Raw genomic sequence first — 18,130 nt, 5'->3', positions numbered from 1 at the left:
AAGTGTTCGTCGTCAATGATCGATACTTGAGCGTATTGTCCTTGGATTTCGACAGGGCTCTGATCTGCCAGTTTGCATCTCAATTTCGATCGAAGGTGTACTTTCACCGTCTAGACTTCCGACATCGGTGAATCCGTAAAAGACAGCTGATTATCTAGCGGTTAAGACTACGAAACCGACAGGCTCCTAAAGCCAGAGGACGATTATCACCGGTTCAACCATCTCGATTTAACCAATAAGAAAGCTCTGGCAAGAACGGTGAATTATTCATGGAATTATTAAATATTTTCCACGTCGCTTGACTCCATGATCCGAGACATGGACGCGATTTCACTTAATCAGCACTTCTCACTGTAACCAGAAAATGATGGAACAGTCTTGCGAAATCTTCATAATCATTTATTCAAATTTTCGCTAGATCCCAAATAGATATTATCTCGAAGACTAGATGATATCTTACGGATAAACATTGAAAATGAATTGTTATTAGTCAATCGTTTCTACAGGATTGAATCGAAGCAATCAGTATTTAAATGCTAGTACTAAAGCTATTGTTCATATTGATACTATTGATCGATCAAAACCGTTACAAAAAAAATCTCATCCGAATTTAAATATCTTCCTTGTATCTGATAACATGTACATGTGACTGCAATCAAGTTGGAGTAAATGGAACGACGGTAGTTAACAAAGAAAAACTTGGACAAAATTCACAATCAGGTTTCGTAACGATTAAACAACAGATCAGGCAACGCATTGACCTAATAGATTTAATGAAATACATCTAAGAAAAGGTAGGCAGAATTGCGCAAGAAGATGTAAATTTCAACCTCTTCATTGAGATCATTTGTACGAGTGGCAGACGTTAATATGCAGAAGCGACCTGAAAAAACTGGTTCACAAATACCAGGGTGTGGTTCCTGTTGGCCCCGTAAAACGATCCATGAGATCCTTTCAAGTACGATTTTTTCAGTATCAGACTTTTATAAGGAACCTCGACGATTTCTCGCTTCATACATACGTATACTGTACATAATACAGTTCAAAAGTGTCTTATAAAACATTTTTATTAAAAAGGTACGAATAAAAGAATTTATAATGATTTTATCTGTCTTAATCACTAGCTATGTAAATAAGATATCGTGACGCGATACTTACAAGCGTTAAAGCAATTTCGACCTTTTTAAAATTCTATTTCATTCTCATAAAATGTGCCACGTTTCTTAAATTTCACTTTATCTTATATCACTCTTTGGCTTAGTTTAGTCGATAATATAGTAATATAATTTCTCTTGGGAGAAACATAGAAATTTCAGTTGACAATCTTAAAATTTGTACAGTTTTAATTAAAATTCTAATGATTTTGGAAAGTTCGTTTCTCTTCGCATAATGGAAATACAAGAAGCGTATTCAGAAACGAAAGAGAAATTGACGGTAGCGAATTAAGCATTTCTCTGATAGTGGTATTAAAAAAGTTAGATCCGTGAACTCGAGATGCCGCAATTTTTATATAATTCGAATTCCTTTGGCACACGATCCAAGAGCAGGGCCCCGTAATGTTACAAAATGGATTCTAGAGTCACTGTATTCTACACGTAACGTGAAATTGACAACTTAAGCAATTCACTTGGGACATTATGTTATTCTACATTCACTCTAGTCGTTCCGAATTTGAACTGTTCCACGATCGAAAGATGATTTCATTTCACAGTACTTTACCGTAATAAGTAAGATCTTTTAAAGACAGTTGTTTTAAGAATGATAAATAAGAATGAAATTGGACACGGGGAAAAAATGATGATTCGAATTTTGCATTAAGCCGCATTCTATCAAAATCACAACGACCTTTAACACAATTTCAAACCGCAAACCAGAACGGCATCAACTTTCTACGGTGCCGCAGGCAACATAGGTCCCCTTCATCATTTACCTCCACACACGATTTATGAATCGTAAACCCACTAACGCTCCTATTATACTTTTTTCACTACGTAATAAGTTGATCGAAACTGCCACATATTTGCGATAGCACTGTGAGAACCAAGGTGCTTAATACAAAATTTATATACAGCACTGTCAATTAATAAATTAAAATACTTCTCATGTACGTGGAATATCTAAGCATTCTATCGATTTTATCGGTTGTTCAAAACTAACTGCTTTTATTATTGTAATTTACAGACACAAACTAGTTAGAACTTAATTTAAGAGCTCATGAAAAAAAAAATTGAATATGAGTTAAATAAAATATGCAACCAAGAAGTAACACATATGTCTATTATTTGGTCGTTTCTGCGCTTAGCGGAGTCGATCGATACCGCAGCAAGTACAATTGAAACATTAAGCAAGATTCACGTTGAAGGACGCGAATTTTCAACGTAAGAAATTTAACAAGACGTGAGCGGTAGATTAATTGACGTGATTTAACAAAGCGTTTCAATCGATTTCTTTCTTCAACATTGAGATTACTACACTGAAGGTATATTACACACAAAAGAACATAAATAATTATGTACTTGATACTGCGATTATACTTAATCAGATGATTGATCAAATAATTGAATAAATTTAAATCCACTTTTTGCATCTTTCAAAGAAGTCTTCTTGACATTTGTTATTATTATTATGTCATCTCACGTTTGTATCATTGCTCGTGCCCAAAATTATATGTACTGTGTAAAGTAGAAATCAAGACAGAAAGCAATATTTGCATTCGTTCGAAATAATTTTTTTTTTAGTTTCAGTTTTTGTATATTACACAAATGTAGGAATCGTCAAAGAGTAGTGATTCGAAAATGAACGTGGAAGAGATCGATTGTCGCGTCATATTATGTGATCACTTTCGACTTAACTATCACTTCCGACGTGCAACTTCCGCCTTTCCTCTACATTTACATATCGCAGATCTTGGCCGAAAATCAAGAATTTTATCAAACATTATTATCCTTCTCTTTTGTAAATAATATTATCATCAAATTGAGAATTTAAATCCTATGAACTCTTTCCATTCGGATCTTTTAAATCTTATACATTTTACAAATTCGTAACTCATGTAAAGTGTTAAGTACGTTACGTTATTTTACAAACCAGGTTTCTTGATGCATGAACATTAAACTGCTTTCAGCGTAAAATTCACGAGTAGTCTTCCGATTCACGATCTTTAATGAAGAGTACTACAAGTTGCGGTTCTAAAGCAGCGAGGTCATTATGAATTATGGAAATCACGGCGTTAGCATGAATTATGCAGAGCTCGCTATTCACACGTTAGACCTAATTTCCAATCACGCTAATTCGGACTACAGATTATCGTGATCTTATGAATTATGAAACTACAATATGCTAATACTACAATTTCTGAGCTCGCGCTATTACTTGATATTACATCCGTAATCATTCTACGTTGAGATTGACAACTAATTTACTTATAAATGTAAGAGTGTACATCATTTCAGGAAAATGAAGAAAACATGCTGATCACTGACGTTCGTTAAATTAGAATTATGTATTCTTTCATCGTAGGTGAATTCACTAAAACTTGATATACGTATACATATATACGATTTAAAGCACTCGACGCATGATGTGTAATTGCATAAGAACTAAAAATCAGTTACACATGAACCAAACGAACCAACTTAATTACGGACAGCATAGTTGTCGAAGAAATGATTGCAAACCCAATCGGAGAATTCATGGCGCCATATTGCACGATGTAGTATGAAGCAATTTTCCAAGAAGTGAAATGATTCAACGAATTCCTTATCTCTCTGTTATCTAAACATTTTACATCTATCAAAGACGAAATTTTTCTATTTGTTTCGTCGAAGAATTTCTACGCGATAGATTTCTGCAAAGAATAAAACAATTTTAATCTTATAAGATACCAAGCCTATCGAGAAACCGGAAACAAATTTGCACGAAGAAGCGGTGTGCAATAACAGAGCGAATCCGTGATGAGAATCACCGATTAGCTTTGTTTCTGTAAAAAAAAAAAATGAAACTGAAATTAAAGGTAAATACCGTGGTCTCGACACGCATGTGCTCAGCACGAAAACTGCAGAATCGCACACGAGCCTGCATACAATGCGAGAAAAGAGAGTCCGTCGACAATGGTGAAAGAAGAATACGGAAAATTAGAGACAGTGCCAGAGGATCGACGTGAATCGCTTTTACATCGGTCAACTGTGGAGAAATCAAACAGGAGTCTGTCCAACCGTATGAAACGCGAAATAATTACGTCGGTTGTTTCTTTATTTCACCTTTATGCGGTGCTCTCGATTGCATGATTTCTGTGAAGTTACAAAGGAACGCGGAAACATGCCGGTGTGTAACTCTTCTGAAATGCAAACATTTCTTTTGGTCAAATCGTCATAACTTAACGAGACATACGACAATTTCAGCAATAATAACTTCCAGAGTTCGCTTCAAGGAAAATAAATAATACTAAATTACAGACTAACTTGTTACGTAATGTTTTATAATGGGCGCTATTTATTGTTAAATAAGTGGGAATTAAGATAATTCGCGAAATAGACATTTGGTGCACGTATTGAAATACATTAAACAAACGATGCTGGTACTTATTGCTTCGTTGAATTCGAAAATGATTAGTCTTAAAAATGTGATAAATCAGAGATAAAACGAATGGTATAGAATAACATGGAATATCGCAAGATAAATGAAATGGCATAAGGTGAAGAAAAACGTCCTTAATGTTCTAGTAAAATACATATAATACCTGATACACGCAAAAAGATAATTCCACGTTAAGGGTTTTCTATACTAACCAAGCTACAGATAGAAACAAAAAAGACTACAACGATTCGTGGAGTCTCGTTGGACTGTGTAACACTTATTGATAAGTAATTATCCCAGCGGTAGCAACAGAAAAATCATGACATATAACATGGATAAAAACATAAAAAATAAATAACGCCGCGGATTTCAGGAAGTCAGTCAAAGTAAACGATGCAGAAGAGACGCTTTCTCCGGTGGAAAATCTGATTTAGATTAGGCTTATGTATGCTTGTGCAATACATCGTGCTGCATATATCGGCGAGCACTTGTATAAGACTTTACACGGCCAATAAACTTGCACCGGTGCAGATGGGTGCACTTGCTCAAATGAAAAGATTCGACAAACGCATCGTACTATTACTGACAAATGAACGTCATTTGCGTTAGGACAATTAGATATACGATATCTGGAAGGATGGAGACGCGAGTCTGTAAATAACTGTAAATAATTTAAATATTCTGGAAATAATGGCAATATTTATATTATCGAAAACAAATTTGTATTTGAGATATAACATGAAGAATGATATGTACCTAGAAAAATTTGGAAAATTCGAATACTGGTTTTTAAAGAATGAAAAATAAGTATAAGAAAAAAACGACTGAGATTACTTTATGAAATTGAATTATACGTTAATATACACCATGGCCAAGCCAACTTTTATTGCAATCGTTCATAATTTCCTCCTGAGTATAATTAGAACGACAATCGCCGGCAAACCACAAAATAACTCGCCTCAATAGTGATGCAACGGAATACACGGAATGTAATAGGTTAGTGTAATGGAACATATTGAACGTAACTACACCTGCAACAGGATTAAAGAAGAAAGAAATAGAAATAGACATCTGCTCTTGGTTTCCAGCATTAACCGTTCTCAATGGTGAACAAGCCACGAAAAAATTTTTATTTGGAGGTATATCATAACATTTGGATCAGCAATTCCGTTATTATTACTTGAAATTGTTGGTGGAAGAATTCCAAAATTCTGAATTGAGAAATCAATATCACTATCTGAATAAGAAAATTTATAGATGATAAAATATTTATCTTTCCTGGATATTAAAGGACACGATTAATTAAAAAATCAAAATTTGTCATTTGAATAGAATTTTCTATCCAATGTGAATCATCGCAAGAGAACAATGACACAAGTCAAATTTTCCTATCACCGGTTTATCGAATAATAAAGCATCATAGTTAGCTCTAATAGTACATAGATAACTCAATAAAATACTTCTATCTTTAATACCTATAACACCTATAATCTTTGATTAACTGAAAACAGTTTTTAGTAATATCGAAGGCCTTTTTCCTTTTACGCGTTTCTGACTTTTCACGCTTAATTTCTATCATTATGCGTTCCCGCATAAAGTAATTACTTAACGCTACTTGACTATATGTATATGTTGATTAAGGTTATTGTAGGTACCGTTATACGACATCAGAATACAACATTATAAAAACCAAAGTCCGTACAATGAAATACTAATATGTAAATATTGTAAGTTATAAGTAATATGATAATGCTATACAAAAAAACCTATTATATATGTGTGTGCAATATGATTATTGTAGTTCTATTGATTTACAATTTAGTAGCTAAAAATGTAAAGTGCTAATAAAAATTTATGAAAGAAACAACTATGTCAGGAAAAATACACCAGCTGTTTTCGTGAGGTATCTAAGTAACGTGTGCAACAAGTAAAGTAGATCTATGGGAATCGTGCCTCAGATATCGCATTATGATACTACTTTACGATTTAATTCAGTATTGCTACTTTTGTTATATTATTTAATAGATTCCATGACTAATATTCTCAGGTTCTCAGTCTCAAGAACAAGAGCGCCGATTAATACGATCACTCTTATTTGTAATACAAATTAGAACAAATTGTACGCAATACATTTTTACATCTATTGTGTTTTTTTAAATATAAAACACTCGTGTTTCTCTTGATTTCTCTTTAACTCCTTCATCCCAGAGAATTTATTCGGGATATACCCATCGTATTGTTACAAGAAATAAAATGTCCAAAAACTTATTGAAAAATTTCAATGTCACTATAAAAACTAGCTCCTTTCCAACTCTGCCTGCCTTGAATTTAAAAACTTTATTTTTATTGCCGTTATTAACATAAATTTTATCTAATTAATCTACTTAATTAAATTAATTCAGCAAAAATGAATTTCGTTAAACCCGTTTTCACGATCGAGCGTTATGATCGTAGTTTACTAAAACCTGTCAACAAACTAAAATAATATTCTTCGTCCAATCTGTGGCCAACAAGAAACAACATTGAGTGAATTCAGAAATAGCTGATACGCTCTAATTTTTTTCGCGTCCAGTATTAATCGATCAAGGATCCTGCTATCCTTCCGATGAGACTGATAAGGATACTAGAAATCCAGTGGTAAGAGTAGACGACCTTGTACCGTGCACCTTATTCTACAAGACGATCTATAAATCCACGGATCGATGCTCGAAATGTTAATGTTGTCCATAATTATATGCAACCAGGGAGATGGATAATAACGGGATATTGCAAAGCATCGTCAAGCCTCATAAAAACCGTTCCAGATTAATAAACGTCTCTCTTTGCACAATATTTCCCTTATGTCTACCGCTCTGCCGTTTCTATATCTAAGGTTTACAAAAATTTCTCTTGTGCAACGACATATCGGTGAGTATGCAGTCTTCTCGTTAGGTGGACGAGTGAGATGAGCTCTTAATGCGTTTTAGGTACGAGATATGAAGAAACGATAGTTTTCAATATACGCAATAATTTTCCGCTTGGATGATCTTAAATAACATTTGCACGTACGGAGGAAGGGAATATTTGTCCGCAATAAAGATTAGAGATCAATTTGTACTCATTCATCGACAGAGAAACAAACGACAACGATCGAGTTCGAACATATTTAACGTTTAACGAATGTCGACTATAGTCTTCTGTCGCATTCACTACGTTTCATTCACAGATTTATTTTTTCTTCTGTGTTTTTTGCTAGAAATCACCAGACGAAATTTGCAGAATGTTTTAATTCCCTTTGGAAAGACATATGATAATTTATAACGGATAAACGTTATTAACTAAAATTAGACATTCACAAGTTTAGTCATAGATAATTTTTTAAGTAAATGTATAAAATGCTTACATGATAATAAAAAATTCGAATAAACTGCAGAACATAGACAACTTTCGTTACAAGTTATTCTACGCGCAATTTTAATTCGGCTTGCCGCGAATCATCATTATAACGCGTGTATTCACAATTGTTCGACTTTCATTATTCAAGGTTTCACGCTCGTGTTCTCCTGATTATTATAACAAAGATCCACGTTTTCCATATTTCTATTGTATAATTTAAACATTCAAATACAGATATTTCTCCGTCTTCTTTAATCATTATTATCTCACGATAAGGTCAATCTTGTATAACGAAGACACGCTATATTACATTATTAAAGTAGCCAGCCCTTTCGTCGACGAAACGAAATCCGCTGACCTCATCCTGCTGCTTCTTTTTTTCGCATTGCGATTCGATTACGCAAAACTGAGCAAGGAATACGAAGTGCCGTAACACGGGAAGCAACGCCTGTAATAGATGTGTAATTTAGATTAAGGATCGTGGATGATGTGCATTAACTTTCAGTAAGATCGGCCGACCTTTTCTCCTCCGAACTTCATCAACGGACAGCCAACGGAACCATTAATATTTTCAGACGAATTGCGTATTTGTACAAAAGGCATTCAATAACACCGCGACTGTCCTATTTTTTTTTTTTTTTTTTTTTTTTATTCGAGATACGCTTAAATCTCAACATATTTACGAAATGCTGAACGAGTTTCTACCTTGCGCTAATCCTTCGAGAATCAAACCATCGAACTAAACTCAAGACTCAGAACTCATTTAACGTTGCAAAATACATTTTGTTGGGACACGTTGTTGCTTGACGATTAATACTCTATTTAGGATTAATAACAAAGAACCAATAATTTTGCGTTATTACATTCTATAATAGGAAAGAAAACATCTCGGAACAAACAAATATTTAGCTTCTTCATCGATCAACTGCAAATGAAATTAATCTTGGTGCTAGACAAAACTTGTAGATTTTTAAGCTATTAATGAAACATTATTTACCTTTAGAGAGACGTAAGTGTAATCACCATGAAAGTCGACCACGAATTATTTCTGGTCAATTGCATTTTTAAATACCACATGAAACTTCCACAACATGTACAATACAAATTGTCAAAATAAAATTAAATGATGAAAAATTACAACGTTTAAATGCTTATGTGCAATGTGAAGGAGCGTATCGCCGCTGCAATTGCATTTCTTTTTCCAAATGTAGAAATCATTTCTCATTTCAAATCTGCCCCTGAATATCTACCATGAAATTCCTCGGAACTAGGAAAAGTATAAAAACGATCAATTTTCGAGCCGCGTATGAACGAAAATAACTACGTATCGAATTAATTAGTCGCATATAGGGTAAATACACCAGAATAATTGATCGCTCTAAGCCAACTAGCCGACTATTTTCACGATCCTGGCGTATTTAGCGAGCTCAGGTGACACCGTATCGAAATCTAAAACAGATAATCCGACAAACTGCGCGCTCGCTGTAACGTATAAAATTTAATAAATAGTTGATATCTGAGTAGCTTATATAACGGGTGGATAGAATACAATTCTCGGTGATTTGAGGGAATTCTATGAAAACTTATAAACTATTAGAAAAATGGTGGATCCGCTGCGATTTAATAAATGATAGGCATAGACTGTTTCCAAAATATTCTAATATTAGTCGATGAGTACATAAGTACCTATATCTTTAATTGATCAAATTTCTGCTTATAAATAGCCGAATGGAATAGTTAAACTATAATCAACAATCTGACTCTCGAAGAAGACCGATAGGAATGTAATCCCATAAATAAGTAACATGACCTTCAGAGTGTTGAACTTAAAATAGCAGACCGCTAGTTTTAATCGCTTCGTATTAATATTCACATTTTATTCATTAAATGAACCTGACATTAAATTTGAGATCTAAATAAGTGCAAAGCTTGGAACAACTATTTTCTATCACGCTCACAACAATGTCACTGTTCAATGACACGCATAATTGCGTCCGGTTAAGCCGTTCTGTCCACCGTCCACCGCTCCAACAGGCCAAGACTGTGCAAACGCCAGCTGCCACAGGATTCGTCATGCGAAAATATCTACAGCGATTGGAAAAGCACAAAATTTACGAACACCCGTTGTATTATTTGCTACGAAAGACCGGCGCACGACTAGGCGTGGTCCACGCGAACCTGCAGTTCTCTTTCCTTTCTTTCTTTTCCTCCGCGTTCATTTCTGTCCGTATGTATCTCTTGGCTATCCGCTATCGAGCCGCTTTTCAACGATACACTTGCGAGCTCGTTCGAGGTAAGCACGCAATGTAACCCGCCGGTGTTTGTACAATTTTCGGTTTCACCCGTAGTTAATAAGATGAACTTCTCTTTTATAAGGTATCAGATCTCAACGATTTTTATTTTTGAACTAATCTTTAAAACGCCACGAACTGTCGTGTGTATCGATAGCTATTAACGAGTGTTTGTTGAATGTTTAGTTTCACTAGTTTTTAAACAAATTAGTAAATAGACTGCGAATTTTTACGCAAATTTATATTTTTATGAATACAACTAAATAATTTAAATTCAAATGGAGATTTGTTTTCTGTTCTAAGTAATGCAAAGGTTGCTATTTTTTATACCTTTTTAATCATCCGTAATTTTCTGAACGCTTCTGTAAATCCTACCATGCGAATTAAACTTGACGGCAATTTAACTCCAATATCGTAATAAAATGAAAATGCATGCCAGTGACGATGATTCCGGTATTTACGCGAGGGAGCTGAAGCGTTTCAGCTATGATTTCGCGAGAGAGGCGAGAATAGGAAAGTAATTACGACAGAGAACGAAAGGACGAGGTATCGCTGTCGAATTCGAACTAGAACGGACCTTGATTGATGGATTCGTTTATGTTGTTAACATTCAAATACTGTTCTAACAACAGTGCGTGCATGACACTGCTATGATATTGCAGCAAGAGTGCTATCAAAGTTCGAGACACTCGATGTATGCGATGATCAGTGTAATTGAGATTCAATGTTTGGCATTATTGATGACCATTGAAGAAAAATCATATGACAGAATTTTGAAATTCTTGTTATTTGATCATCTCGTAAAATTCAATAGTTTGAATAAATGTAACGTAATAGGTATATTTCCCTTTCCCTTTCCTTCTTCGAGTGATTTAACGAATAACTGAAATCCGTTTCGCGCAACGTTACAACCGATACCCGTTACTTCTACTTACGATTAAAACTTTCCAATCGTGGACACGTGACTAGGGGCCATGCTTATGACTTTGTTGGACGATGAAAGGATTCGCGACGGTCATTTTTGCAGCTGGCGAACACGTTCCGATAACCTTTGCGTTAGGGGAACGTCCGAGATGATCTTCGTCGTGATTGTATAGTGCATAGCATCGGGAAATCGATTCGACGATCGGACAACTTTGATCTCTATCTCTTCCCTATATGAGGTGTATGTTTTGGAATAACAATAATGAGTTTACAGAAGAATCTCGTTACGATTATGTTGTAAATGTTTATTTCAGTTTCAAAGTAAACCGTAGTACTCGAGTTACGTGTACATTCTAATCAAGTATCGATAATCACTTCGTAAAGCAGAATACTATTACTTTCTACGTTACCTCTATAAGCTTGAAATACGCGCTTCGAGTAAAATTTCCATTAGATAGATCTGACATAATTGTTAGAATAAAACGTAAAGTTTATTAATCTCTCAAATAGTCTTACTACAAGACGCTCTAAAGAACCATTTTTTAATTATCTATTCACAGAAAAATATCAAGATCTCTTAACTTGTTTAAGAATAAAAAGATTCAAAACTTAGATTAATTCCTTAACTGAAAATAAGGCCAAAAGATGCAACTAGATTCATCTTTCGATCAAGAAAATAAAATAAAAAAAAAAGAAGTCGCGGCTCTATTAACGCTCATTTTATGGAAAGTGAATTCATCGATACCGGACACTTTCTATCGAGAAACCAACGCCACGTTTCTATCTTCTAAGTAACGTAATTAGTTTCTTTTCCTATTACAATTTTCTCCTCTCTGCCTCTTTTCAACCGATTTTGTTTAATTATTTTTTATGTTCAAACAGTTTCTAAATAACGCTTACCAATCCCACAGACGTAAGTGGTATAGCGTAAATTGCCAACATCCAATCATGGTTTACCAACTTAACAACTCGCGTTTCTGCGCATTCACGTGATAGATTTTTTTCGATTGATAACCTCCCTAAATCGCATGATGCGATTAGGTTAACGTTACACGCGTCAAAGACCAACGGGAAACAGTGAAACGAGCACGATGAAGATGCGACTTAACGACAGGAAGCGAAGGAACGCGTCGCATTCTCCACGATAAAAACGCCTAGGATTTCCTTCTCGAATCACCGCTGTCGTACAGGCCATTCATACAAATAACTTGCTTCCTCGATTGCTAATTATCCGTATGCAGGTTCAATTACGAGACGTATTCAAATAACAAGGATTAATTCGTTCCACTGGCGCGGTAGCCTTCGATGGAAAAGAAAAGAAGAAAAAAGTAAATTTACACCGCCACCATACTAAACGTGGTATCGGCAATACAGTATCCTTGACACAAAATTGAGATAGAGGTACTCTTCGATCGTATTTTGAAGAAAAAAGGTTAATGACAAGCATCGCAAGTAAATATAAGGACAACTCTGTAGCTGATTAAAAATTTGTATAAGCAATGTATTCGTGGCTTCCGTGAAAGTTTGAAACATAACAATCTCTGAAATGAATCGATGTTTAAAATTAGAAACAAAATTGTTATAAATAAATATTCAAACAAAGAACACATTTAAAAAAACTGAAATAAAAAAAACTTATTAACGTATAAAGAGAATATAATCGTTAATTTCTTAATCAGAATATAATGCAGATATAAATCATGTCTCGAATAAAATAAAACTCTCCAGTATAATTTATAGTTTCAGTAACAGTTACGAAAAGTCAAATCATTCATAAACGCATTCGATAAAAAAAATTATATTATAAAATCTTCCATAGCATCCTTTATACCTATTCTAGAATGTAATATCTATTGTATGATCGTTAAATGACATATGTTATCACATAATAAATCATACTCTAAAGATTTCCTACATTTTAAAAGTAACATTAATGAGTATAAAGTTATAATATTAAATCAACCGAAATCGTTTATTATGCGTTAAGACGTAATTAAGTTTTCGTTGCTATCTAAATGTAATCTTTATGCGGAATTGGTTCTTCTATGATACTCATTTACTTACCTGAGTACTATGCTCACGAAGACCATCGGTTGTGACGAAAAGCAGCACCACCAATGCCACCACCGTACACCACGAAAATCTTCGTACCATTCTGCAAAACAACATACTTGCTTTAGTTACATTTTTTCACTTATTGTTTCTTGATGGATTAACGTGGTGTCTATAACAATTACCTGCTTATATATTTTTATAGATACTATATGAATCTGCGATCTTCATCCCCTTTCTCGGATCACCCTATATCCCATAATGCAGACGCGTGAAAGTCAAGCACCACCTTCTACATTTAAGTCTACTTTTACTCGTATAATTCTTGGCCTATTAACTGGTGAGTATATTTCTCGGTAACTGTACCATGACGTTAGAGAACATGTAGAAGATCATACTAAATGCTAGGTGATTTTTATATATCGAATCGAAAAATATTTTTTTTTAAATTACCCCTGATATTAAATTATATCATCGACGTGTCTTGTCTCGGATTGGATTATTTTTACGTCGTTAAGGATGAATACACAATTATCTCTTTTTCTTCTATATCAAAAAGATCGATCGGAACCTTATTTTTATCTCGCAACGTTGTACCAGAACGCCTTCGCCTCTCTATTCGTTCCATTAAAAATAACAGCACCTGACACGTTGTCATTTAATAATATCACGATCGTTATTCTGTGGTTTTCCGAGAAACGTCAATTCAACTTCTAATTTCCGTTTATGTAATTGTAAACATCGTTAGACGCGTTAGGTCGTTTAATTAAATTCGTTGGTATCGCAAATAATTCCGCTGCCTGGAAAAGTAACATCTCGAAAGGAGGTCAAGGTACGTTTCGTGTCAACTGGAAAGGTTTAAAAATGCCCATAGTTCCTCCCCACCCTCTGTACTGAATGGTAACCTGAATCGGTTGCACCGATGCTTCTCCTACGCAAGCAATCGATACCAATTTAACTTTCATAGTTATCTTTAAAAAACGTGCAGGGGCTAGACTGTGAGAACATATTCCTCACTTTGGGAGGCTTTGGGAGACTGAAGTGGATGAATGACAATATTTAAGTATATGTCTTTGATGGTCTATAAGCATATAGAAATGTTCTCGGAAAAAAGGAAACAAGTTTGACGAAAGGAAAAATTTCCTTCGAGATCTCGATCACTCTAGCAAATTCTAAATACTGCACCATTAGAAGCTGTGTAATGTCAAAGAATTTTTAAGTTCATCAACAAATATAACGTAATGTTCTAATGTAACATACATTATGAACGACAACTCCTTAAAAACTTTTTTATAGCTATCATAACGTCAGATTGCTACGTAGAAGTGCATTTTTTTCACATTTCTTTTTTTTTCTTTAAAAAATCGATTCTTAATTAAAGAATTGTAAAATTATAGAATTTAATCAGAAAAGCGAAAGAGGAAAAGACGTTCCCTAATTGCAAGATTATTCTAGTTGAAGCATCAATTCTACTTTATCTAAATTAGGAGGGTAAAAAATCGATTTCTATATGCGAAGAATTTGACAAACGGCAGATCTAACGAGGTCGTCTCAAGTACGCGGCTAGTCGTGATGATCGTGAGCTCTTTCGATCCTCTTTCCTCTGTTAGCGCGAAGATCAGTAAGGAGAGGAGGAAGATCAAGATCAGCTATGGATCGACGACCGTACTCGAAATACCGTTAGACTCAGCTGCGTTGCATTACGATTCATTACCATCGTCCATTCAACTTCTCCTTATTTGCTACCGACAAATCTGTCAACATTTGTTGCTCGATTTCCATAGCTTTTTCTCGTATATTTGGGGAACATGCATTAGTAAAAATTGTCAATAAAATGGACAAAATTTTAATTGCTTTAGTGAATTGGATTGATGATTTAAATTTGATTTAAGAATTATTTTTATCGACAATTAAGGAAATTCATTAATTCCTTTGTAATATTATGTATTACAATCTCTGACTAAAAACGTTCTCGAGAGAACAGTACTCCAGCGTCCGATTCCTTTCCACGATCGTTCGTGCGCACGAATCTGTTACGTGCCAATCGAAAGTAAATTCTCTGCTACGGTATATGCACGTATCAAGTTTCGCTTGCGATTGTAAAGCATATTTCGTAGAGAATTGTATCTTCAATAGAGAATGAATTTTTCGTAAAAGAATCGATTGTTCTTCTTAAACAAGGATATATGTATGTATATACAAGGGTATGGAACGCCTAGTACCATTTTTGAATAAAATAAAGAAAATAATTATAACGCGAACTCGGGCTTAATATAACGAACTGTACGCTTTCTTTCAATTGCTCAATTTCGATACATATATAAAAAAATACATACTTTCATTTCACAAAATAAAGCAATATAGAAAACTGGCGAGATAAGGAAAGAAATTTCTCCGAAGCACGTTGCTCATGCATCGCTGATCTCGAGGCCAATTTTCAGTATTACTGTTCGATTTAAATTTCTTTGTCGTGCTCGACGAACGGACTACCGCACCGAACCTCGTCGCAGAGAAAAGATCATTTCGGCACGGCCTGATCAAGTAACTGAGTTTTACGTAAGAAATGCCGGGAACATCTGGAAGTTTGCGCGCGTGAAAGTGGACTACCAAGTTACAGGCAACGGTCAGTTAATTCCGCGACCGTTCGGTTAATATTCTGCAACACCAGCCAGTTCCCGTAGAGATTACGGGACAGCCAAGCACACAGATTCGATAACCAACTTTTTCATTAACCGATTATCATTCGAATGGGTTTTCCGATGTATTTCTATTGCAGCTACTCTCAGAAAAATTCCTAATTGACACATCAACGAGACCTTCTTCCTTCAAAGATTAAGTTTCGATCGATTCAAACTATTTTAGTTTCGCGTTATCGATGTTGAATACCGAGACGAAGCCGAGGTATTTTTGCACGACCCGATCATCGATATCACCGATTAAACGCACCGAACGATTACACATCTAGTTTAAGGACGATCGTTCTATGCTCCTTATTATCGTCCATCAACCTCGAGGATCGTCTCTACTACGTAACCAACCATAAGTCAACTAACGGAGCGCAGAACACCAGAAAAAAAATGAAACACAATCTAGGAGGCACATCTTATTTCTCGCTCATTGCAGCAACGACCTTGCCAAGTTTCATTTCAATAGACGACTCATGATTTTCCCATGTCAAAACAAAAGAGCTGAATGTTTCGGTCGCACTTGAATTCCACTCACCTTGCAACTTCTTAGACGAACCCGATCCAATGTATCATTTCAGTCCACCTGTCTTGTCGTGGTTCCTCCTCGCTTTCAGCGCACACAAATTATCAGAATCAATCACAAGGATCACGTTTTACTCTGTATCAAACGTATAGCAAAGGAACATTCAACTATCGAACTATCGAATCAATCCATTCGTTGATTACGTTTTGCACGTCCGCAAGTTCAAAACGAAAAAGGTTGCTCGAAAATCACTGAGAAGAAATTGAAGTAAGTTTGTAACGAGTGTATTGACCGTACACGTAACTCGATCAGGTCAGAGGGAAGCGATCGACGCGCATCATCGCGAGATATTCGGCTTTGCACCGGTGGCAACGTGTAATAGTATGTTTGGGACGTTAGTCGACGGAATGCTCGGAGACAAATGGAAGTCGATCGAACGACCGCCGTGTCAAAAAACCTGCCTCTAAATGGGGGAGAAAAAAAGTGTTCGCCCGACTATTTTCCCTTTCGCCCGACTCTACGCCACCACCACCACCACCACCACCACTACCACTACCATCGCCACACCACCCAGCGCGTTTCTGTTCTCTGCGTCCTATACGCTGCCCCTACCTCCAGGTACAGGTACTTCGAAAGCATCCCCTCCCGCGACACGTCGCCTCGTTCCTCTTACTGACTGATAGCTACTTTGATATGCGTGACTTCCTGCGATCCGAGAATACGTACTTACTTACCAACACGGATACGCGTGTTCGATTATGGGCCACTTCGATCATTATCGAACCGAACCATAGCAGAAGAAGGATGAAATTAAAAGTTGCTTGGACCAGATAATTTTAAAGATCGAATCCTGGACCGATACAAATTCTCTTTCGTTTGTAGACCAGATGATCTTAAAGATCGAATCTTGAAGCGATGCGAATTCCCTTTTGTTTGCTGATGATAGAGAATTCAAAACGAGAGAATCGTATAAAAGCAAAATTACTGTAAATAGCATGTAAAATTACTATTAGTTAGGATTTAAGTTTAAATCAATACATAATAAGAACTAGTTAAAGAATTAGTGAAAGATTAGATACGATATAGCTTGTAACCTCAGATGTCAAACGATTTAAATACGAGTGAAAGATTATTACGAATTAGTGAAAGATTAGATACGATATAGCTTGTAACCTCAGATGTCAAACGATTTAAATACGAGTCCCTTTAATTACTTCACATAATGTTACTCCATCAAAAAGTAGAAAGTATAACGAATAGCGAATATATCAATAAAGAATGGCTAATCGAATAAGTTGCTATTTACATGATTATTATGTTACGAAGACTACATATTTGTAATTTAGAAGATGTTTTGATTATCACCTGAAAGAATGATTAAAAAGTTATAACGCTTAGTCCTGGTATTTTACACGAATGTAAATGAACTATAACAGTCTTGACAAGTTTAATAACAACTGCTTTTTTATGAAAATTGCATCATGCAGACGTTTAAAAAATAAAATATGTAGTTCAAAACATGCTAATTTCATCTATTAAAATTTCACTTATATTAATAGAAAATTCCATTAAAAAAATTCCATAAAAAATCAAAATTTTAGTTGAATTATTCACTTTGTGAATTTATATTATCCAATGAAATCTTTTTCATATAATACCAATATATATATATATATATATATATATATATAATGAAACACTTT

General features: G+C 35.0%; 1 protein-coding gene across 9 annotated transcripts in view; it reads right to left on the bottom strand.

Moving 5' to 3' along the window:
- The window catches only part of LOC126918330 (mucin-5AC-like), a 44,713-nt gene extending 27,767 nt beyond the window's left edge, over window positions 1-16,946 (bottom strand). For 7 of the 9 annotated variants that reach the window (XM_050726075.1, XM_050726082.1, XM_050726077.1 and 4 more), the window contains exons 1-2: window positions 16,440-16,946; window positions 13,230-13,320 (exon numbers count right to left, since the gene is read on the bottom strand). In XM_050726075.1, the coding sequence (XP_050582032.1) occupies window positions 13,230-13,319 (90 nt within the window). In that variant the 5' untranslated portion in view covers window position 13,320; window positions 16,440-16,946. The remainder of the gene's footprint in view (window positions 1-13,229; window positions 13,321-16,439) is intronic. The other 2 variants (XM_050726083.1, XM_050726084.1) reach the window with 2 other exon arrangements.
- Between the last annotated feature and the right edge of the window lie 1,184 nt (window positions 16,947-18,130).

The sequence above is a fragment of the Bombus affinis genome, chromosome 7 (assembly GCF_024516045.1).
Source record: "Bombus affinis isolate iyBomAffi1 chromosome 7, iyBomAffi1.2, whole genome shotgun sequence".
NCBI lineage: Eukaryota > Metazoa > Arthropoda > Insecta > Hymenoptera > Apidae > Bombus > Bombus affinis.
Note: the sequence above shows the minus strand (reverse complement) of the source record. Positions and strands in the feature narration are given on the sequence as shown.